Consider the following 21906-nt stretch of genomic DNA (forward strand, 5'->3'; position numbering starts at 1 on the left):
AGTAAGAAAATAGTTGGTTGTCGATGGGTTCAAATTTCCTGTTTCCTTTCCCTTGCAGATAGTAACATCGAAGCACCACCATCATTCAAGCCTGCTAAGAAATACTCTGACCTTACTGGCCTGATTGTAAGCAAGTTTTGTCCTCTTTTATTTATACACCTCCCCCCAAAATTTATTAAAACATTCCCTCTTAAGACTCAAGCCTGTTCTTTTTCCCTGTTGTCATGGTTTATTCCACCCCTCCCCAATGTGCAGGCACCATACTCGGATCCACTGACCAAGCTACGATTTGCTACAGCAGAAGAATTCTCTCGTCTCCGTTCCCTCCCACCGGACGTTGCAGCTGGTTACCTTGCCTTACGCAAAGCCCACGCACTCATTGCCTGACGTGCCTCTCCTTAGGAAGTTAATTTGTTTTTTTCCTGCTCAACCATTTTAACTCTCATGCTCAACTGGATGCCCAGCGACCTTCAAGATCAACATCCCTGCTGAAATTATCACTTTTGGAATGGCTGCTCTTTTTACTTCCCCGCTTTGTTCTTCATCCAGGAAATAGTTGGAGCTTTGACTTGACAATCTGCATTTCCTTTAGCATGACCCTCCCGAGCAGAGATCACAGGGAAACAGTTCTTAAGTGATTTGTGAACAACTTATTATTTCATCCTTGCTTTGTCCTTTGCATTAGGACGGCCAGCCAAGAGCACTTGTGAAAAGAAACGTGGAACTTGTATCGAGCAAAAATAACGCTTGCAGGTGTTTGTTAGCTTTACTGTACATATCTGAATTAAGAAACCTGAGCCCGATAAACCTTCTGTTCTCACTGGAGGTTCACTTTTCTATCCCACCCCATCCCCCACAAAAAGGTTGAAGAAACAGGTTTATTTGTTTGGACACATTGGCACAATTTCAATCAATACATACTGTTACCCACTCCCAGACTCGGTGTAAACTTCAACAAAAGCATTATTAGTAAACTGTTTTATAAATTTTAAGCGTCAAAATGATTTGGGGTTTTGAGTCGTGTATCTTTTGGAGACAGAGCAGATAAATCCATGGGTTGATGGAACAAAAGGCATGCAAATGCACAGCTCACAAGAAGGCACCAGAGCGGGTCAAGGGGTGTTTCATGTTCCGGTAGCGTTGGGTGAGCCACAAACTCAACAGCTGAGGTGGGGAGAAACAAAACGTGCAAACATTTTGATGTATGCAAGTCTGCAATTGGTATATAATCTCACTCTGTTTTCCTATGTATACAGTTCATTTGAAATTTGTGCAAGCTATTCTCCGAGAGATTATTTAACCATTTGGGAATGGACGTTATTATTGTGACGTACACTTTGGAGGTTGGTGCTGCCTGTAGCCCTTTGAGACCTTGTGCACTCTTTTTGGCATTGGGCCTGACAAATTACCGAAATAATTAACTCAACCATGATTCTAAGGTGATCTCTGAAGCAAACCTTACCTCTAAAAATGAAAATAGAAGGCCAATGATGCCTGCAGCACGGAGCACCAGATCCAGAGAGCCACGTAACACATCCAAGCATGGAGGGAAATCTGGGTTCTTCTGGATGTTCATGAGACAGATACGAGAAAAGGTTGTCGGACACTGCTCTTAGTACTTCAATCACTGTGGTTGTAAATGTTTAATTCTAGACTTTTGTCTGCTTCATAAGCGAGAGAGTGAGTTATCCCAGTGGAAGTATTATCGGAGACATACCCGAGTACATTTCGGACTTTCAGTGGTGTTGGTGAAGCCACAGCAATGAAGGTTCTTCTGCACATCCTCACGCGTCCTGTTAGCGTGCTGCCAGCTCGCCTTCAAGACACTAATCTGTCACACAAGGCCCACAGGGCAAATGATTGACATGACAAGGTTTGATTAACCATTGCAGGTGGGATGGAGAGGGAGAGAGCAGGTCATTGTAGAGATAAAGGGGTGGGGGGAGGGGGTGATGTCACCGTTTCCCTGACAAAGCACATTTTGAAGTCTTGCAATTTAAATCAGAATTTAAGGGAAGACAGTGGGGAACAGTTGCCTCATCTTCTACAAGCTGCATTATACCGTAGAATAAATTTTTTTGAAGATAAAGAAAATTTTTGAAGGAATTTAAATTATTTTCCCAAAAATTTACAAAGGCTGCCATTTTGATACTTCTGGTCACGTGATCGGCATGACCTCCACAATTTAACATCACGACCCTGTCCTTATGTTGTAACCCAAATTTGGTAGCATTCTGACTGGTGGGTCTGGAGAAGATTTTTGAAGGAATTTACTAAGTCCGCCATTTTGACCTACTTAACAATCTTTTCAATCCCCGTGACCAGTCGGGAGCAGAACCTTGCTGCCAAATTTCAGCCGGATTGGCCCAGTGGCTTGGCCGGAAAAGTCAAAATAGAAGATCGACGGACGGTGCACCATGACAATACCTTTTCTGGAATTCCAATTCCAGATAAGCTAAAAATATGATTCATGATGTTGGGCAAAGTGACTGCATGCCCCTTGTATTGCAATGTAAGTGGAGATCCACACTATGTTATGGTTTATCGGTGAATTGATGATTAAGTGGATTTGAACTGCAATGTAACTATCCTGAACCTTATATTTTCCTTTATCCTATGCCTTTTCTCTTTCATATCGGTACACAGGTACAAACCGGGCTGACAGGATAGCTTCGAGGTTTGCGCACTAGCCTTTCAACGGTCTTGGCTGGGTTTGATTCTGGACTCTGCTATAAGCTGCCACCCTGGTATATTGCATGTCATACGATGCATCGATGTGTATGCCGTCCATGGGAAGGACGTTCTCTGAAAGCTGGAGAACCCATTATATCAGTTGGTACTGGTTCGTGGACGTTAAAGATCTCGCTGTATTTTTTCCCCAAAGAGAAAGCGAGTTATTGCCGGTACCCTTGCAAAATCCCAAATTCCTTCTGGAGTTGAATGTCGGGCCTGACCTGCCAGTTCCTGAAAAAGACACTCACCAGAATCGTTCCCTCTGGCCAACCTCACAATATTTGACTAATTGGGACCATTTAGGAAGAGCAGCAGATACAAACTGTTTCTTTACCTCTTGAGATAGAGGCAGTGCAAGGCAGGCACAGGACACAGCCAGTTCAATGACAAACATTGGTACCATGACAGCCATGTACTGTGAATATATGATTAAGGAAGCTCAGCATGTCACCTGGTCTCTCAGATTCACAACAGATTAATACAATGTTTACTTTTCCTCCAAATGTAGTCATTTTGTGACCGTAATAAAGAACCATTTTTTTCAACAAAGACATTGTCCATCATTTAATGATGGCTGAAACATTGTATCCGATTTGCTTCCAAATGTTGCATTTTGGAGAAAAACAACAACTGGGACACAAACAAGATTCGATAATTATATTTTAAAAATCATTCCCAGCTTTGCATACATGGCTTTGATATCAAAAATGCTTTAACTTGTGTAAATTTAACAGCCTGTAACAAACAGATATTTTGTTCTACACTCTCTCCAATTATCCCACGCACGTGAAACGAAAAGCAAGGTTAGGCAATTGGTTCACTTCTGTGTGTCTGACTGTCCTGTTTACAAACGTCGATTTATGATCGAGAAACAACTTATTTCAATTGAATGTTTTATATTTTGAACACAAACCTGTAGTTTAGCAATACTTTGGATCTGAATTTGTCCTGATCGCACACACTCTGAGAGGAGCGAGATAATATTTTTTTTACTGTCTGCCTGTCTGGCAATCAAACTTAATTGAAAATCATTCCAAACAGGAAACTTAGTTTTTTTTTTAAGGACGTCGTAAAGGGCACAAACAGGCACGAACAACGAATGTAACGTGTTAAACAAGGTGGTGTTCAAGATGATGCATCAACGGTGGTAAACTTCTGAATTTGTTTTTCTACGAACTTTAAAATCTTTTTTACTTCATTTGAATCATACATTTGAACACTGGGAAACACAAATCGCCCTTTTGGCACTTTCAAAACCCTTCCATTTAGCAGTACTTTGACAAAATATTCCGGCATTTTACGTCGTCGCAACCAATCAAATTTGCCGCTCGTATACCCCGCCCATCTCCTTGTTTCTCAAGATAGCGCAGGGTAAGATGTTCTGTTAACTCTCCAATTTATAAAATTATAATATTTAATTTTTCCTTTTCCAACTGACGAAAAAGACCAGTAACTGATAAACTGCCGTGCAAGTGAAATTACAAATTACGAGCAAAATAAATCAAAACGTTGGAGATACGAACTAGAAACGGTAGCATCTTGGTACCTTTTAGAGGGGCAGGTAAAACGTCGAAGGCTAGAATGTAAAAGGATTAACGACCTTGGGATGTAAGAATTATTTCTCGGTTTGTAAATACAAAAAAAAATAGGCCCACTGGACCTGTAGCTTAATGGAACCCTGGCCTAATGTGTCCCAAATTTGGTCACATTTTAACTGGTGGGTCTGGAAAATAAGGTTTTTGAAAGAATTTACATGATTTTCCCAAACATTGACTAAGTCGGCAATTTTGACACGTCCGGTCACGGGATCGGCATGACCTCTGCAATTTAACATCCCTACCCTAACTTAATTTTGTGTCGCAAATTTGGTAGCATTTGGACTGCTGGGTCTGGAGAAGATTTTTTGAAGTAATTTACTGAATCCGTCATTTTGACCTACTTAAAGTCACGTGACCAGAACGACCTTTACAATCCCCATTACCAGTCAGGAGCAGAACCTTGCCACCAAATTTCAGCCAGGTCGGCCCAGCAAATTGGCAGGGGAAGACGAAATAGGAGGCGAACAGACGGTGCACGATGACATTACCTTATCTCGAATTCCAATTCCAGATGAGCTAATGAGATCGAACATGCCAACAGAATTAGACAATTGTTTGTTGAGACCTTAATTGCCTTTATTAAAAAGGCATCAAAATATTCAATTTGAAATTAACAATTATTGGCTAGTTTGGGGCCAACAACTTGTTTTGTATTACTCAGCAGACACTTCTCAATTTATTTTTTCATAAAATCATTTTAGCATAAATTTAAAGAAAAAAAGTGTCAGAAGGCAGTCAGCGTTTCAGTTTAAACCTCATCAGACAAATCATGCAGGTGGTGCCAGGGAACTGCTTTATTTCACCTCTCGAGTTGCAGGTCTTGTTCATCTTGGATAACTTTAAAGCTATGTTGCACGATGAAGAAGCAAATTAAATATCGGATATTCAGGTTGAGTGACGTCTGAATCGTGCAAAAAAAAATGCGATACCAATATAGCACTTGCCATGTTGTGAGTTTGGTGCGTCTAGTAAAATTAGCATACAAAGCTAAACTCATTTTAACCAGCCTCAGTCACCTTGTAGTGTATCCGCTCTGAGTGGGAGGTCGGTGGTTCAAACCCCGTCCGAGTCATACCAAAGACTAAAAATAGGACCACTGGGCCCTGGCCTAATCTTGGAACCCAAATTTGGTGGCATTCTGAATGGTGGGTCTCGAATAAGATTTTTGAAGGAATTTGCATGATTTTACCAAAAATTGACCAAGTCGGCCATTTTGACATACTCCTGGTCACATGATTCGCATGGCCTTTGCCATATAACATACCTACCTTGGCCTAATGTTGTAACCCAAATTTGGTAGAATTCTGAGTCATGGGTCTGGAGAAGAAGATTTTTGAAGGAATTTGTGATTTTACCAATAATTGACCAAGTCAGCCATTTTGACCTACTTCGTCACGTGACCGGAACAAGCTTTGCAATCTCCGTTACCAGCCGGGAGCGGAACCCCTTGCTGCCAAGTTTCAGCCAGATCGGCTATAAAACATCATTATAAAAACATCAGCAAACACCTTTGAAGATTTTCCTGTGGGCACTGGTGATGAATAAAAAAGGGTTTTCATGGCTGAAGAAAGTGAAGATCACATTGTTAGGCCTAACAGGCCAACAGACATGCAAACAACTGGCGCTCTTGTCAATGCTGCCACTTTGGATTTCACTTTTGGTCAAGGAACTGTTAAACCAACTTCTCCAATCGAAGGGTTTTCTGGATCATGTCATGAACAGAGGTTTTGTCCTCAGTAAGCCATTCTTGGGCCTATTTGCTGTGATGTTGTCTGATAGGATGATGCAGAGGTAACTCACTTGCCTCTGATCTGTCGAATCTTGGTTCACTTCCCTACCCGACTACAAACTCGGATTGACGCTTCACAGGCTGGGCCTTGCATCAAAGTGTACCATCCTTCAGGCTGGACAGTAGATGTTAATCCCATAGTATTAGTCAGTGGATGTTAAAGATCCTATGGTGTCTTTCGAAAATCCAGCATCTCACGTTTAAAAGGATTTCTCGTCACATCCACAAGATTTAGTGCTGCCGGAAACCCTGTGAATGCTATGGTGACTCATCGATGGTGATGCCAACAACCTCCAACTCTTCCACCATTTGGGAAGTTTTTTCGAGGTGTTGGCATCGATGCAGATCACCAGTGACATCACATGGCTTCTGTGATGTCCTGGAGTAAAAGATGGTGCTTCGAAAGCGTTTCCAGCATTAGAATATATTGTTACCGATCTGGCCGAAGTGGTAAAATGGGGGATAGTTTAGAATACTTATTTCATAATACATGTTAGAATAAGTGTGATGCGATTCAGTAACTAATGAAATGTGTTTAGAGAGCACGCTACCTGCGGTCCGATGCCCCATGCCCCCAAGCATCACAGGATTATGTTTTTATTTCGTCCTCTCTATTAGTCCTATCCTCCAAGTGAAAGCGATAAGAATATTTGTTCAAGCCAATGTGGTTGCAGGATTCTAATTTATTCGTCACAGTCTGATCACCAGTCACAACAATCCTCTTCTTCCTCACTCATAACAAACTTGTGTGTGGTGGTCATCAGGAAGCGGGAACCGTAGCGCTCATCAATTGGCATAATAACCCGTTAAGCAGGCAATTTGAGTTCGCGCATCAAGTGCCGCCAAAGCTTTGCTCGGCTATTCCTGCTGGCAGATATTTTGCATTGGTTTTACAATATTTTGCATTGGTTTTTGCCATTTCACAATCATATACTCACAGATCACCATTAATATGGTGTCACTTAGTGAAAGAGTATGCTTTGTAATATCTCAAGTTGTTTGTTGCACCAAGTTTATATATCACGAGTGTAAAAACCCATCAAAAATGATGGGTTGGAGTCATTTTATTCAAAATGTTTAAGGAAACTGGAAGATGTGATGTTTCGTAGCAAAAAAAAAACGGCATTATTTTAAAACAATACTGTCCGAACAAATGTGATCCTATTTTATTTATCTTCTGGGACGTTTCGTTTTGACGGTCATGCCTCCTGAGCATGTCAAAGTCTGAAGCCTCGGCCTAGTGTCAGGTGTGCTTCTATTTTCTTAATTTGTTCGACATCCTACGGATATAAATGAACACTCGTTTTACTCTGCGTGTTACACATCACATGCTGCAAATTTCACCTCCTTGTTCCTGGTATTTATTATTTTTAAAATGGTTCTGTACACCACCCTTGATACCCGGTTGTAAGTCACAGTCTACAATTCCAATGGAAGAGACGTAATTGCTCTTTTATGAAAAATGTTTTTCAAGTTTTTTTTTTTTTACTCAAAAATAGACGGTAGTGAACACACAGTCGTGTTAAAAGATTGGCCTTTAAAAAACCATTCTTAAATGGTCTTTATGAAGGGGGGGGGCAGACAAATACACACCGTGTTTTATATCACTCTATAGATTGGTTTACAGGCAGCGATCTGGGATTGGGATTCACAAAGCAAAATGGAGCCTCACTCAGCTCGAATCTTTGGGCATTTCAAGCCAAGTGGTATGTTGGTACATATCACATTTTACATGAATTGCCCTGTTGTTGTTACAACTCCACTGGTCTAATTTGGGTTTTATTTTTACATCCAAACAAATAATCTGCATTTCAACAGACAAGTTTGGAATCTGCTGAATACGAGTCACCAACAATTTATTTCCCACCTTCACCAAATGCATTGTTCCTCAGCAGTTTCACCTTTCAGGAAACTATCAAATAAAACAGCTCTTCAATCACGTATTAAACAAATAAGGTACCCCAAAAATAAATAATCGTTATTCAATTATAGAATCTATATATAATGGAGCAAGTGTATGTGATTATGTATGTATGTATATCTGCTCTTCGCCCATTGGTTGAAAAGCTGACCCGACGTCACACACAATTGCAACCTGAAATACTTAACCTAAAGTACCCAGAGGACCAAAAAGACTGAAAAGATACTGAAGACCCAAAAAGACACAACAAAAGACCCTGAGGATCCAAAAGACCCAACGGGACTCTGAGGCCCATGGAAAATCTACATAATGTAAAATGTGACTTCAGCTGTCAGTTGCTTGTATACCACCCACATAAAGATATGCATTCGAAGAACATGTTGGATTCTTGGAATAAGATCGCTCTTCGGGTGGGAACTTTGCTAATATTCAGAAAGGCAGAGTTGACATTCCCGATCTTCTGAAACGAAGGAAAAAATCCTTTTTTTAAAAGCTATTTGTGGAATCTGTGCACAACTGAAATAGGACATCTAAATTCCCCAGAGTTATTACAAATAACTTGTGTATTTAGACCGATTGATGAATACTATTCAACCAGGAAAACCGTTCAAAACCAGCAGATTTAGCAAGGTGGAACATTACAGCATGGCCACGAATGGACCAGTGAACCGTGGAACTGACGCCAACAGCCCAACTCTATGAAGGATACAAAGAACAGCAGAACTTGGTGGTGCCGCAGAGCTCCGATGAGCCCGATGAGGCCGATAATGAAAAGGAAGATTCCCACAGAAATGATTCCTCCCACGAGGGAGAGGCTCGAGATGATGCCAAATCCCTTTCCGTAAGCTGCAATGCCCACAAACAGCAGACCGACCATCTGTAAACACAGGAATGACAAGGATTTTTTTAGTACACATTTTAAAGAATGGCACTCGAGTTATTTTCAACACGAGAGGAGAATTTTTAGAAACAAGAGAATAAATGATAATTTTGTTTGTGTGCATCATGTGCACTGACTGGCTCAATCATCAGCTGCCTTTGTTCGGTTGTAATGTCACTTGCACAACTACATGGACGGTACCCCACAAACAAAAACAAAACATGCCAGCCAGGAGAACTCTTTGGGAAAACAAAATGAATTCAAATGGCACTTGGTAGAGCGCACACCTCCGCCTGGCTGAACAGTTTACATTTTGTATCCCACTGATTGGCCCGATCTGGATTCAGACCTGGACCAAGATCGAATCTGCTTGTTCTCGTCACAGACCAAACTTATCCACCAAGTTTTGTCATAGTCCGTCCACAACTTTTTCAAACATCGTGCTATACAGTAAATCGATTTTGGGCCTAAACTCTGATTGGCAAAGAATCAGTTCTTTAAAAAAAATTGAAAATAATTCTCAGATCTGAATTTGGAGCTTCACCAGAATCGAATCAATTTGTCCTTGTCACACAACCAACCTGCCCACCAAGTTCTGTCCACCAAGTGATTATGTAGAAAGTGAAATTCAGCTGTTTTGGAACATGGATGCTGTTCCAGTGTTGGTGCTGATTGGAGAAAGGATTTAATTGCAAAGGTGCAAACGTTTATGGAGGGGTTGGAGATGTGTGTACGTGTGTGTGTGTGGCTCCGTGGTGTGTAGGAATTTGGAGAAGGGCACCCTGGGCGCTTGGAGCGCACTGGCCCGAAGGCCATGGGCCCTGAGGGATGTCCAGATTTGTGGACCCGGGTAACCTCGGAGTGGATCCGAGGCAGCAAGTGCTCCGAGTGCACAGGGAGGGAGCCAGAGATTGCTTCCCCAGAATTTGGCGAAGAGCGGTAAAGCTCGACGGTGGCTCCAGTGTCCTGGTGGTGTTGCATTCGAGACAGTCAGGAAGCCTGCAGAGGAAGGCACACGGCCAAGCCACAAAATTGTGTAAAGGCACAGAGTAAAATTTGAGAGCGAAGCCCAAACTTGGTAGAGCATCAGCACGTGTGGCGGCTAGTAAATTTGGTTAAATAAAACCACAGTAGAGGGGGTTAAATTTACATTAATAATGCTTTTGATGGTTAAGCTCATTAGAGACGTTCCCCCTTCGCACCATTTTAGATGGCTGCGGCCGCCAGAGTTAAATGTAGTCGGGTAATTGGATTTTGAGTGAACCTATTGTGTCCCGACGTGTTGGAATAGGGGTAGGCACACCCCATTGGGCTACTCTGTTGGCGAGCCACACCACCTCATCGTTTATTGTCACCATGCATGCCTTGATCTTCCTCCCTAGTCTAAACAGGTTAGTGGGCCTTGGGAGGGACAGATGAATCCAACAAGGTTTAGAGGGGCAGGAGTTGGAGATTAGAAGAGAGGAATTAACGGGGCAGCTTGGGTTCGAGTTGGGTTGGGGCTGAAGCCGGCCACCCTGCCTGCTGCTCCCAGATGCCTGTCACTGATGACCGTGACATCTGCTGGCTCATACCATCTACCTGCCATACAGCGCATTGTCAGCCAAGCCTTGCCACCTTGCCACCAGCCATGCCATCTGATGTAAGCCTCGTCACCCACCATTGTTGATGGCAGTCACCTGCCACCCACAGTCAAGTCTCTGCTTGAATGTGGATGTGGAGCTCATGCAGACCCTCAACAGACTTTGTCACAGTGTATCCTCCTCCCAGATGGAAGAGCTTGACACATTCCTGTGTCTGCAGACAATCTCAGCGTCTGCAGATGATGTTGCCCTTCCAGCAAACAGCCGTCCTGGAGTTTTCACTACCCTAGCCCAGGACAACATTGACTCGGAGACCAGCAATGCTGAGGGGGACATACCACAGAATTGCGATACAAGCCAAGGCAGTTGACATGCGGCCAGCTAAAACCTTGCTTCCTGTGGACAAGACAAAGGAGAGAAGCATCAGTACTTCACCACTGATGCTGCCCACCTACAATGTTGGGCAAAGAGAGGGGCCACCCCCCCCCCCCAAACTGAAGGTGTAGACGTTCACTCTGCCATTATCCTGTCTGACATGGAAGAACCATGTCTGGGTTATGACCTGCATATCAGAGGAAGGAGACCAATCAATCAGTAGCTGGACTGTTTCTCTATCCTGACTTGAGGTGACGTCACAGTCCTTAATCAGAACGACAGTGGCAATCCACACAGCATCAATGCTCCTGCAACACAAATGTCAACAAAGTGCTGAATCACTCACTCGCCTCTACTTCATGGATTTATTACCTCCACCACCACTGAAGGTGAAGGAGGTTGCGTTTTCACCCCTTTGTCTGTCTGACAGGATGTCCCAAAAATTTGTGGACAGGTTGGGTGTGTGACGAGGACGAACTGATTCGATTTTGGTGAAGATACAGATCTGGATCTGACTATTGGAATTGTTTCAGTGATTCTTCACCATTGAGAGATTGGGCTAAACCGATATAGTGGTGAAAACATGATATTTCAAACATGTAACGGGCCCGATATGTTCTCATGGGTCAGGTATTACGTGGCGGAGGTGTGTTCTCTACCGAGTGCCCTTCTAGTTTAAATTCTGTACCACTCAATTCAACATTATGGATTTACTTAAATACAGTACCACTCAATTCAACATTATGGATTTACTTAAATACAGTACCACTCGATTTGAGATTTATTCACAATATTGGAGAAAAACCTCTTTAAAAATGTCTCGGCGTAAACAAAGGTGGGAATGTGTGAAATTAATGTATTGTATCGATTGTGCAGTTATAAATAATTATTTACTCACTAAATAACTCAAATAAAAAATAACTCACTCACTAAATAAATAAGTTATAAATAATTATTTATAACTTATAAATATCATTATAATGATCGCAGGTGATTAAAGGATTTTCACATCAATCCGATCACATGAACCTTGCTTCACACCCCATGTCGGGACACTCCTCGCGCACGCGCACACACACACACACACACACACACACACACACACACACACACACACACACACACACACACACACACACACACACAGTACACCACACAGTACACCACACACGGTACACTACTCACATACACACACACACGGTACACTACTCACATGGTACACTACTCACATACACACACACGGTACACTACTCACATGGTACACTCCACACACACACACACACACACACACACACACACACACACACACAACACTACTCACATGGTACACTCCTCACACACGGTACACTACTCACATACACACACATGGTACACTCCTCACATGGTACACTCCTCACATGGTACACTCCTCACACACACACACACACACACACACACACACACACACACACTGTACACTCCTCACACACGGTACACTACTCACATGGTACACCCCTCACACACGGTACACTACTCACATACACACACACGGTACACTACTCACATGGTACACCCCTCATACACGGTACACTACTCACATACACACACACGGTACACTACTCACATGGTACACTACTCACATACACACACACGGTACAGTCCTCACACACGGTACACTACACTCCTCACATGGTACACTCCTCACACACACGGTACACTACACTCCTTACACACACACACGGTACACTACACTCCTTACACACACACACGGTACACTACACTCCTTACACACACACACGGTACACTACACTCCTCACACGCTACTCCTCACATGGTACACTCCTCACACACGGCACACTCCTCACACACGGTACACTACACTCCTCCCATCCCGTTCTCACCATGTACAGCGTGTTGAGCAGGCAGAGCACGTTGCGCGAACATGTGAATCCGCCACAAACCATGACGGCAATGGGTGAACACCAAATGGAGGAGAAGGTTATTTAATCTCTCTCACACCTCTCGATCTCTCGATCTCTCGATCTCTCGATCTCTCGATCTCTCGATCTCTCGATCTCTCGATGAATTCCTCCTCCTCCTCCTCTTCCTCTTCTCTCCCCGTCCCGTCCCGTCCCGTTTTATCCTCCCACTCTGCTGTTCACGTCGCGGCGTTACACGTCACACCACCTCACCTGCCGACCTGAGCCAGGTGCCGACACGTCATGCGTTGTTGTTTATAAAAAATATATAATTACTATTCCCTTTAAATAAATAAATAAATGTAATCACTCCTGATAACGTGTGATTGTAAACATGTACATACACACCTTGACACACACAAAAACAATTAATAACACCTGTATGTGTTGAGTTCCCGTGTCCGAGCTGGCGAGCGCTTGCCAAGCGATCCGTTCCTTATGAACGGTTTCATCGGACCGATCACTGGAGTGCTTAATCCACGTGGTGAGAGGTCCACAAGCTGATTGGTAACTCGTGGAGCATATCCCAGGATATCTTAATAAGTTATGGACGGATTCGGACAAAACTCGGTGCACAGGTTGGGGGTGTGACGAGGAAGAACTGGTTAGATTTTGTTTCAGGTGCGAATTCAGATCCCGCCCAATCGGTGAGAAACAAAAGGTTAAACTGTTCACCTTGGCGGAGCTACGTGCTCCACCGAGGGCCCTTCTACTTATTCCTGGGATTAAATCCATCGAATGGAACCTATAATAATGAAATCGATCAGTTATCGTCAGATTAATTATTATCGGCGTCTCAATTCTCACAACCTTGGCTCCCTTTTATTTTCTACATCATGACGTCATAGTTAAAAAGTGAGTCATCTTCATATTCAACGTCATTGTGTTTTTTTTTTTTGTGTTTTGTTTTTAACGTCATTGATCCAAGGTTTAAAACCCCAAATAAAAAGCCATAAAAAATTTTTTTGTAACAAATGGTGTTTTCTCATGTCGTTCAGGGTCCTCTGATGGCCGAAGAATTCCGTTCACAAAATGACGTCACACCTTATTTTCCCGCAATTTCCTCTTTGGAAGCTGCAGGTGCCGTTCCGGGGTGTGTTGTCCATCACGTCCTCATCTACCGGAGAAAAACATCCTTTAAAGTATTTGTGGGATTCTCTTTGTGGTGTTGTTGTTGCACAGGTGTGTCTTCCTTCGATCCTCACCTGGATGGGAATTATTTTTGGACACAACACTTGATTTCTCCCCTCTCACTGTGAACAGGTTGATTACCTGACCTTGTCTTCTCCTTCTCTTCTTGATTTACTTGTTTTCCATTTCCATTTACTGTTTCTCTCTTTACTTCTATTTTTTTTTTATCCTAGTAACTCGAGGTTTTTAACTTTTCAGCACCCTTGCCTTGATTGTGTCCTTTGCTTTAAATGTGCCCCCCACATGCCCCCCATGCCCCCAACCAGGTTGAAAATGGCTGCTTTTATCCTGCTGATGAAGTTGTTAATGGAGAAACATCATCTTCTTGAACGACCAAATCCAGGCTTGTTGCACACCTTTTTGTTCCTCCTTTCTCCTGTTTGTGGAGCCACCTTCTTGAGGTTCTTCAATCCCACTCTTCACTCCAGGGCTTCAGGTAGGTTATACACGCCCATCTCACATCACCGCCCCCCTCATCCCTATAACTAGTACCCATGATCATTTATACCCCCATTAACCCTACCTGACACAATTACCCTCTTACTTGCAGGTTCCCGTGTTCCCTCGCATCCTCTTCCTCCTCCTTTACTGTTCATTCAATCCCTTGCTTTTTGTGCCCAACTATTGCCCCACTCGTCAGCTCGTTCCATGATCCTCGACCTTGTTTTTTAACAATAAGTAAATTTTCTTATTCTTGAAACTCAGAGCCATCGTAATTGCTCCACATTTCAGTTTCATTATCCTCACCTGTTGATCTGTTACAAGACTATAGTTATTGTAATGTCGTTTAACCTGTTTAGGTCTTGTATAAATGAACTTGTTCATCTTCATAAACGCTCACCTGTAAGGAAAGGTAAACTGGCTCATCAGGTCCTATGGCTCAGACAGGAATTTTGATTCCTGGAACTTTTATTTTCCGACATTTTATCACCTGAAATGCATTCAACTTTTCAACAGGTAAAGTCTCGAACAATTACACCTTCTCGAGAACTTCATCCTCTGCGTGAACTTGTGAGATCTCATTACCCTGATTACCGTGATTACCATTGGAATTCGTGCTCTGCTGCACAGGTACAACAGGATGGAGTGCAGATGTGGTGACTTGATATAAACTACTGTTATAAGTGACCATATATGTAATATGTGCACAATTGGTAAGGGAGAGGGAGGGACAATAAGGGAGGTTCATCACATGTTCCATAAGAACAAAGTTTGAGTTAAAAGTTGTTTTAAAGGAGGGAGTGGTCCAGCTCATCAAAGGTACGCCGACGAGTTTTGACACTTTTCTCTTTCACGTGTTTCCAAGGGTGTGTGCTAGTGCTTAAAAGGGCTGGCAGCATGGCTGAGAGGTATGCATTCTCCTCTGTAAGCCACCTTTAGTTGTTGAGCCTGGGTTCGAATCCTGACCTGGCTACAAATTGTCATTCTGGTATTTCACGAGCAGGGTGATTCATCGATGTGTGTGCCGTACCTCGGAAGGACGTTAGGCCTGATGACCTGTTTTCTTCTCTCAAACGTCAGCCCTGGCCTGTTGGTTCGTGAAAGACTTCGACCAAAAACTTTCCCTGGTCGACCCCCACAAAAAAGTTGGTAATAATAATTGGAGCCCCTAAATTAGTTGTATGATTAGTCCTCAAAAACATTTTGTTTATATCCTGACTTGATTTTCCTCCGAGAGTGTTTTCAAGAAATAACACTCATGACCGATTCACAAGGTGAATCCTTCCAACATGTTGAGGTCACGGTGTCCTCCACAAAGAAAAACGGACCCACCAAGTGGTCATGGAGAAGGTCACACCACACATTGACCTTTGGACTGTCACATATGTTTTCAATGACTATATGGGGGTTTTCAGAGCCCCAGATCCTCACATTGTGCCAGTTGAACTTCTCCAATACATGAAAGCAAGCTTTGTTTGTGAACATGACCTTTTTTTAGGTAACCTTCTTCATCCTCTACGCGACTGAGCATTTCCAAAGCAAATGCCTTGCGTTTGAGTCCATCATTTGGATTGAGTTCCTGCAGAATCTGCACCTTATAGGCATGAAGTTTCAGTCTTTTCTACAAAATCCTGTGTACAGAGGTGGCTGGTAGTCCCAGTTCTCTGTATGCGCATCCAACTGATTATCTGGGACTTTGTTGAAATGATTCACGCACTCGTTCAATGTCTGCTGCACTTGAGTTTGGCCGACCAGTACTTTTCTGTTTCTGACAAATTCCAGTCTCCTTCAACCTCTTGTACCAATCTCTGATACTAGTCCACGATGGCGGATTCCTTCCATACCTTGTACGGAAATTACGCTGAACTTGCATGTCGGATCTCGTCTCGATGAACCATTCGACGCACTGAGCTTTCTCCTGTAGAATTGCTTTTTTTTTTTTTTTACATTAAACCACCAGACCACGAAATAAAGAAAACTTTACGAGTTTCTGTATCATATAAACCAAAGGGTATCATTGTATCATTTGTTGTACTAAATATATGAATAACCAAAGTTGTCCAGGTCTTTTTGGAACACCCAGTACATGTACTGTACATAACAAATTTGACATACATTTTTTAAACGGCCGCATAATAGGCGTTTTATATGTTTCGGATAGCCTTGACCTTTGATTACTTTTGACCATATTTCACACACACTACAAATAATCTGTACAAGTTTCAATGTGATGTCTTGAAAACTTTCTGAGATATGGCAATAATAAAATCACAAAAAGTTCCATTTTATTATAAAGGGGGTGTAATTGTTGTTATGGAAACCGTTGACACTTCAAAACGGCTAAATCAATCATCCTGATTTTTGGTGAATCAATTCAGTGACCCAATATGCAAACGCTGTTCAAATTTCAAGTCAATCGGACAAAAATGTACAGTTTTATGTGACCTTTGACCTCAAAACAATAGGCTTCCAGTTTTTGATTGGTGAACTAATTCAGCGACCCAATAAACAAAACCAGTTCAAATTTCAAGCTGGTCAGATTTAAAAAAAAAAAGATGTTATGTGATATTGACCTTTGACCTATTGACCACAAAACAATACACTTCCAGCTTTTGATTAGCTCTATTAGTTAGCCCATGCACGCGAAGCAAAAAGCGGGATAAACCAATTGGTTCATGTCCGTCCTTCTGTCCATTTTATGTTTATGATCGAGGATCAACTTATTTAAATTGAATGTTATATTTCGAACATGAATTTGAACATGAATAGGAAGACAAGTCTGTAGTTTTAACAGTAGTTTGGTTCTGAATTGGGCCAGATCGTGCATGCACAGAAAGGAGTGAGATATTTTTACTCTGTCTGCCTCTCTGTCAGTCAAACAAAATTGAAATTCATTCTAAACAGGAAACTTACCGTTTTTAAGGACGTCATAAAGGACACAAACAACAGGCACAGATAACTAATGTAACATGTTAGAGAGGGTGATGTAATAGACATTGGAGAAAACGACACTAAAACCCGGAATAAATTCTTTTATACGCCTTTAAACCTCTTTCAACCACTATTCACATTAAATTATGTACTTGAACACGAGAACACAAATCACCTTCATAATACTCCAGTTTTACACTACTTGGACATGTTCTACGGGGTTTGATGGTGGATTAGACGCTATACTTCTGGATTTTTTTTTTTAACGATCTTTAAAATCATTATTTTATTAATATTTAAGGATAAACTTAAACACTGCGTGGGGTATTGTGTTCTATGAAGTTTGGTTGGTTAAGTTTCATGAAGGTCTGTTTGGAATTGTGACCTGTCGGCAACTGACAGACAAACAAACAAACATTCTCAGGAAATGAATCTTCAATTTCGCAACTAATAAAATCATATACCATGCTCGATACAGAGCGTCAGTTCGGCAGAAGCAGTTTCTTGGCTTGGTTTAAAATCCTGGATTGGTCACCACTCTGACACAGATCGTACTTCTGTATTTAATGCATACATGGCCCCTTATAAAAAGTGTTGCGCAAGGAATGAGCACATGCTAAATATGAAGATGGAACTTCATGGTTTGTATGTATCGAGTGTTCATCATGTGCAGTAAATTCGAGATTTCGTTTTTTGTCTGGAACATGCGGGATGTTGTAATTCCAGGGAGTTTATAAAAAGTTTGAAATTCATGTAACTTTTCCAACATCACTTTTTAAATAAATGGTAAATGCGTCGTTGTATGGACTGTGGACTTTACTCGGAGAATCTCAGGTTTTATGGTATGAAAGGAGTTCAGGTTTCGCGAACGCAGACTGAAGCAGTCGAGTTATAAAGAATGGGTTCATTGTATAATAGAAAGCACGACTACGTTCACACTCTGCTCATACTGATCGGATCATCATGTTTACCTGTGTCAATCTGAGCACAACTACGATTTTATTTTTATTATTATTATTATTATTATTATTACCCCGTCCACCGTGCAGTGGAAGACGAGGTTTTGCAATCACTTGTGTGTGTCTGTTTGTCTATCCTGTAACTTTTTTTTTTACCATTTGAGCTTTTATCATCAAATTTTTTTTAAGTTTTATTGTGAGAATATGGAGAAGACAAATTAATAATTTTGTGAAAATAATTTTCATTATCATTATTATACTTTCGTCCGATGAGCTTATGCGATTGAGCAGTGTCCATGAGTGAGTGGGTCAGTCAGTCCGTAAACACTTCAGACATTATCGTTTGAACCAAACACATGATTTTGATGAAACTTGGCCACAAACTTCATATCTGATGCCTAACGAAGGTATATTGACCTCATCAAAATCTGCGCTCGCTCATTAATGGATCTACAGGGTGGGTTTTGACCCCCCCCCCCCAAAAAAACAGGTATTTGTTCTCTTCTCCAAAACTACACACATAATTTTGATTAAACTTAACCACAACCTTCATCACCCGTAATGTACCAAAGTTTGTTCATGGCATTAGAAAAAGCAGGGTCGAAGGGGTTTACAGGGGGGTTGCCTCCCCCCTCCCCCCCCCACCGGAATAGGTATTTGCTTTCTTCTCTGAAACTACAAACATAATTTTGATGAAACTTGAACACAACCTTCATCACCAGTGATGTACCAAAGTTTGTTCATGCCATTAAAATATTTTTTTAGTACTTTATATATTTCTTTATTTATTATTTATTATTTCTACAATTTATTAATTGTCCAGGATGACAACAATATTTATTCATTATTATATTGCGATTCTTTATTATTACTATTCTTTATTTTATACTAACTTTTTCGTCGGCTTTCATGAGAAGCGTGTTTTCCATGAATTGAACGTGAACCTCAAACCCACGGTATACCACCGATATGTGGACGACACGTTTGCAATCTTCAATTCTCCTACCGCCTGCACTGACTTCGTCGTACGTCTCAATGCTCTCCATGCTGCATTACAGTTTACTTTTGAGACCGAGCAGTCAAATGTACTTCCCTTTCTGGATGTGTTAGTCGAGAAGACAGAGGATGGATTCTTGATGCCAATCTACCGCAAGGCTACTTTAATTGGGCAGTACACACGATGGGACTCCTTTTAACTCAACACGCTGCAAGATTGTCTTTATGAATACCCTTGTTAATAGAGTGTGGGCCGTCTGTTCATCCCGTTGACTTGCTGCTGAAATTCTCCGTGACAATGGCTACCCTGAGCGACTCAGCTGTGGGTTCATACAGCGCACAGCTGCCAACCGGTCTGAGGACACTGTATTTGGACCAGAGAAGTATCCGGTTTATCTTAAGCTGCCATGAAGAGGTAAAATCTCTCAAAGGTTTGAACAACAGGTGAAACAGTCCGTTTCACAATGTTACCACTCTGTTGCAACGAGAGTGATTTTTACCACCCACAAACTGCTCCCCTCATTCCACAAAGATGTGCTCCCTGCCATAAAACTGAACAATGTTATTTATGAATTTCAGTGCCGATGTGATGCCAGGTACGAAGGTCGCACATCACTCGGACTGGAGGATCGGATCAAGCAGCGCGTTCCATTGGCAATCCGAAACAACTTGGAGACTGGTCGTACACAACCATCCCGTACATGTAAGAACCCAACAAGAATACTGGCTCAAAGTGAGTCTGCCATTGGTCAGCACCTCCTGAACAATCCCGAATGTGCCCAGGAATATCACGCTGAACGGTTCCATATTGTGGCACGTGCACGTACTGAAGCACATTTATGTGTTGTTGAAGCCACATTTATACACACATAGGCTCCTGTTCTTTGTAGACAAAGAGTATGTGCAAACACTACATCTGTTCTGACCTGGATCCATCGAAAAATGGGAGGTCATGGGTTCCCTCGGTGCCTCAAGGCCATGATGTGTATGTTCGTGTCGGTAACAGTCCAAAGAGGCAATCCCCAACTGTCTGAACAAATACATTTTTTATTTTGTGTCTGCATATCCAGTATTCTGACATGTGTCCTGACGAGCTGCAAGACGAAAAGCTTTGACAATGTCCGTTCTTTTTTCTGCTATTTTCAAATTTTGTACCACCAAACGTTTATTCATATTTTATACGAGCAAATACCACTCATCGCTTCAGTGACGGGGATACGAAAGGGGGTAGGGAGAGAAAAGGGGGGGGGGTGATGAGGTGGAGGAGAAAAGAACAGAGAGGAGGGAGAGATGGGGAGGGGGACTGAGAAGGGGTGGGGAAAGGGAAGGCAGACGTGTGGTGGCGCGTCAATTACGATTCACACTGACTCATCAAAATGCTTCTGCATAGAATAACAGTGAAGATGGAAACAAAATAATGTCTGAAATCCATTTTTTACCGGTCATACTTTAAGCACCGCCCGGAGACAAACATCATCTGTACACATCCAAAGACAAACTCCCATCCAGACATAAACACTGCCCAGACAAGTCTGGAGATAAGTAAATATATATATATATATATATATATATATATATATATATATATTTTTTTTTTTGTTACGGCTGTGGAAATTCGCAGAACACCATAAAGGTCCTTAGTTAGTTATGCCGATAAATCAGTGTTCAGTTGGATTTCCCCACCGTTGTTTAATGGGATTTATCCGTGTGGGCAGGGCTGTGATCTTTGAGTTAGCCGTTATTCTTTACCATTGTTATTTTGGACCAACCGCTTTACACAATCACCCTGCAAGGGACAAAGAGAACTACCGCGGTGGTGCTCATCCCTAATTTGGTGGGAAAACGCTTCCTTCAAGAAGTTTCCCGCATGTTCTGGAAGGAGGGCGGGGCGAGTGCGGAGGGGCGGAGCGTGGGTAATAAAAATCACGCACGGAGCATTCTCTCTCTCTCTCTCTCTCTCTCTCTCTCTCTCTCTCTCTCTCTCTCTCTCTCTCTCTCTCTCTCTCGCTTTCTCTCGCTTTCTCTCGCTTTCTCTCGCTTTCTCTCGCTTTCTCTCGCTTTCTCTCGCTTTCTCTCTCTCTCTCTCTCTCTCTCTCTCTCTCTCTCGCTTTCTCTCTCGCTCTCTCTCTCGCTCTCTCTCTCTCTCTCGCTCTCTCTCTCTGGAGTTTGACTCCCTTGAATATGAGGGTGGTCTTTTTCCTGGGGTTTTTCTTTGAATGCATGTTGTGGCACCGAGTCCAATAAGTAAAACCTGCTTCAGTGTACATTAATGATAAACAATAGTCGGTTGTAGTGTTTTCGCCTTGCTCGTGTCTTTGTCCCTTCCCGCAGTCTTCGTAAAGCAACTACATGCGTGTTTTTGAATTCCTTGCTTGTGTATACGTGCTTGTATAATACCTGCATTGTTTGTATACGTGTAAAATAAATGTGCTTGTTTAAATGTACCCCGTTCGTCGTGTCATTTTTCTCCCATTGACGTGCCATATTGTTTTTCGGAATACTAGTTGGTTTTTGAATACCGATAAATAGAATCGGGTCTGGCGATAATACC

The 21906-nt window shown here is 42.2% G+C and overlaps 2 protein-coding genes and 1 long non-coding RNA gene across 6 annotated transcripts in view; 2 read left to right on the forward strand and 1 right to left on the reverse strand.

Moving 5' to 3' along the window:
- The window catches only part of INO80C (INO80 complex subunit C), a 29031-nt gene extending 25749 nt beyond the window's left edge, over positions 1-3282 (forward strand). Inside the window, exons 5-6 of the mRNA XM_085850874.1 lie at positions 59-126; positions 256-3282. Of these exons, the coding sequence (XP_085707000.1) occupies positions 59-126; positions 256-387 (200 nt within the window). The 3' untranslated portion in view covers positions 388-3282. The remainder of the gene's footprint in view (positions 1-58; positions 127-255) is intronic.
- On the reverse strand, positions 865-13374 carry LOC147013717 (tetraspanin-31-like). 3 transcript variants are annotated; one of them, XM_085850872.1, is made up of 8 exons: positions 13216-13374; positions 12918-13058; positions 12760-12877; positions 8751-8918; positions 3068-3148; positions 1718-1831; positions 1463-1564; positions 865-1164 (listed from the first exon to the last, which is right to left on the reverse strand). In XM_085850872.1, the coding sequence occupies exons 3-8, from the start codon at positions 12820-12822 to the stop codon at positions 1090-1092; spliced, it is 603 nt and encodes a 200-aa protein (XP_085706998.1). In that variant the 5' UTR covers positions 12823-12877; positions 12918-13058; positions 13216-13374; the 3' UTR covers positions 865-1089. The 3 variants fall into 3 exon arrangements, with proteins under 3 accessions (XP_085706998.1, XP_085706999.1, XP_085706997.1); XM_085850873.1 differs by lacking the exon at positions 13216-13374 and having other exon boundaries at positions 12934-13037; XM_085850871.1 differs by lacking the exons at positions 12918-13058; positions 13216-13374 and having other exon boundaries at positions 12760-12911.
- Positions 13375-13435: 61 nt separating this feature from the next.
- LOC147013718 (uncharacterized) lies at positions 13436-20563 on the forward strand. Of its 2 annotated transcripts, none has more exons than XR_015050488.1 (4): positions 13436-13692; positions 13836-14019; positions 14295-14464; positions 14579-20563. It is a non-coding gene; the product is annotated as an uncharacterized LOC147013718 (long non-coding RNA). The 2 variants fall into 2 exon arrangements; XR_015050487.1 differs by having other exon boundaries at positions 14986-20563.
- The last annotated feature ends 1343 nt before the right edge of the window (positions 20564-21906 follow it).

Source organism: Eptatretus burgeri, chromosome 13 (assembly GCF_056783735.1).
Source record: "Eptatretus burgeri isolate ZD-2024b chromosome 13, Ebu_testis_v1, whole genome shotgun sequence".
NCBI classification, from domain to species: Eukaryota; Metazoa; Chordata; class Myxini; order Myxiniformes; family Myxinidae; genus Eptatretus; species Eptatretus burgeri.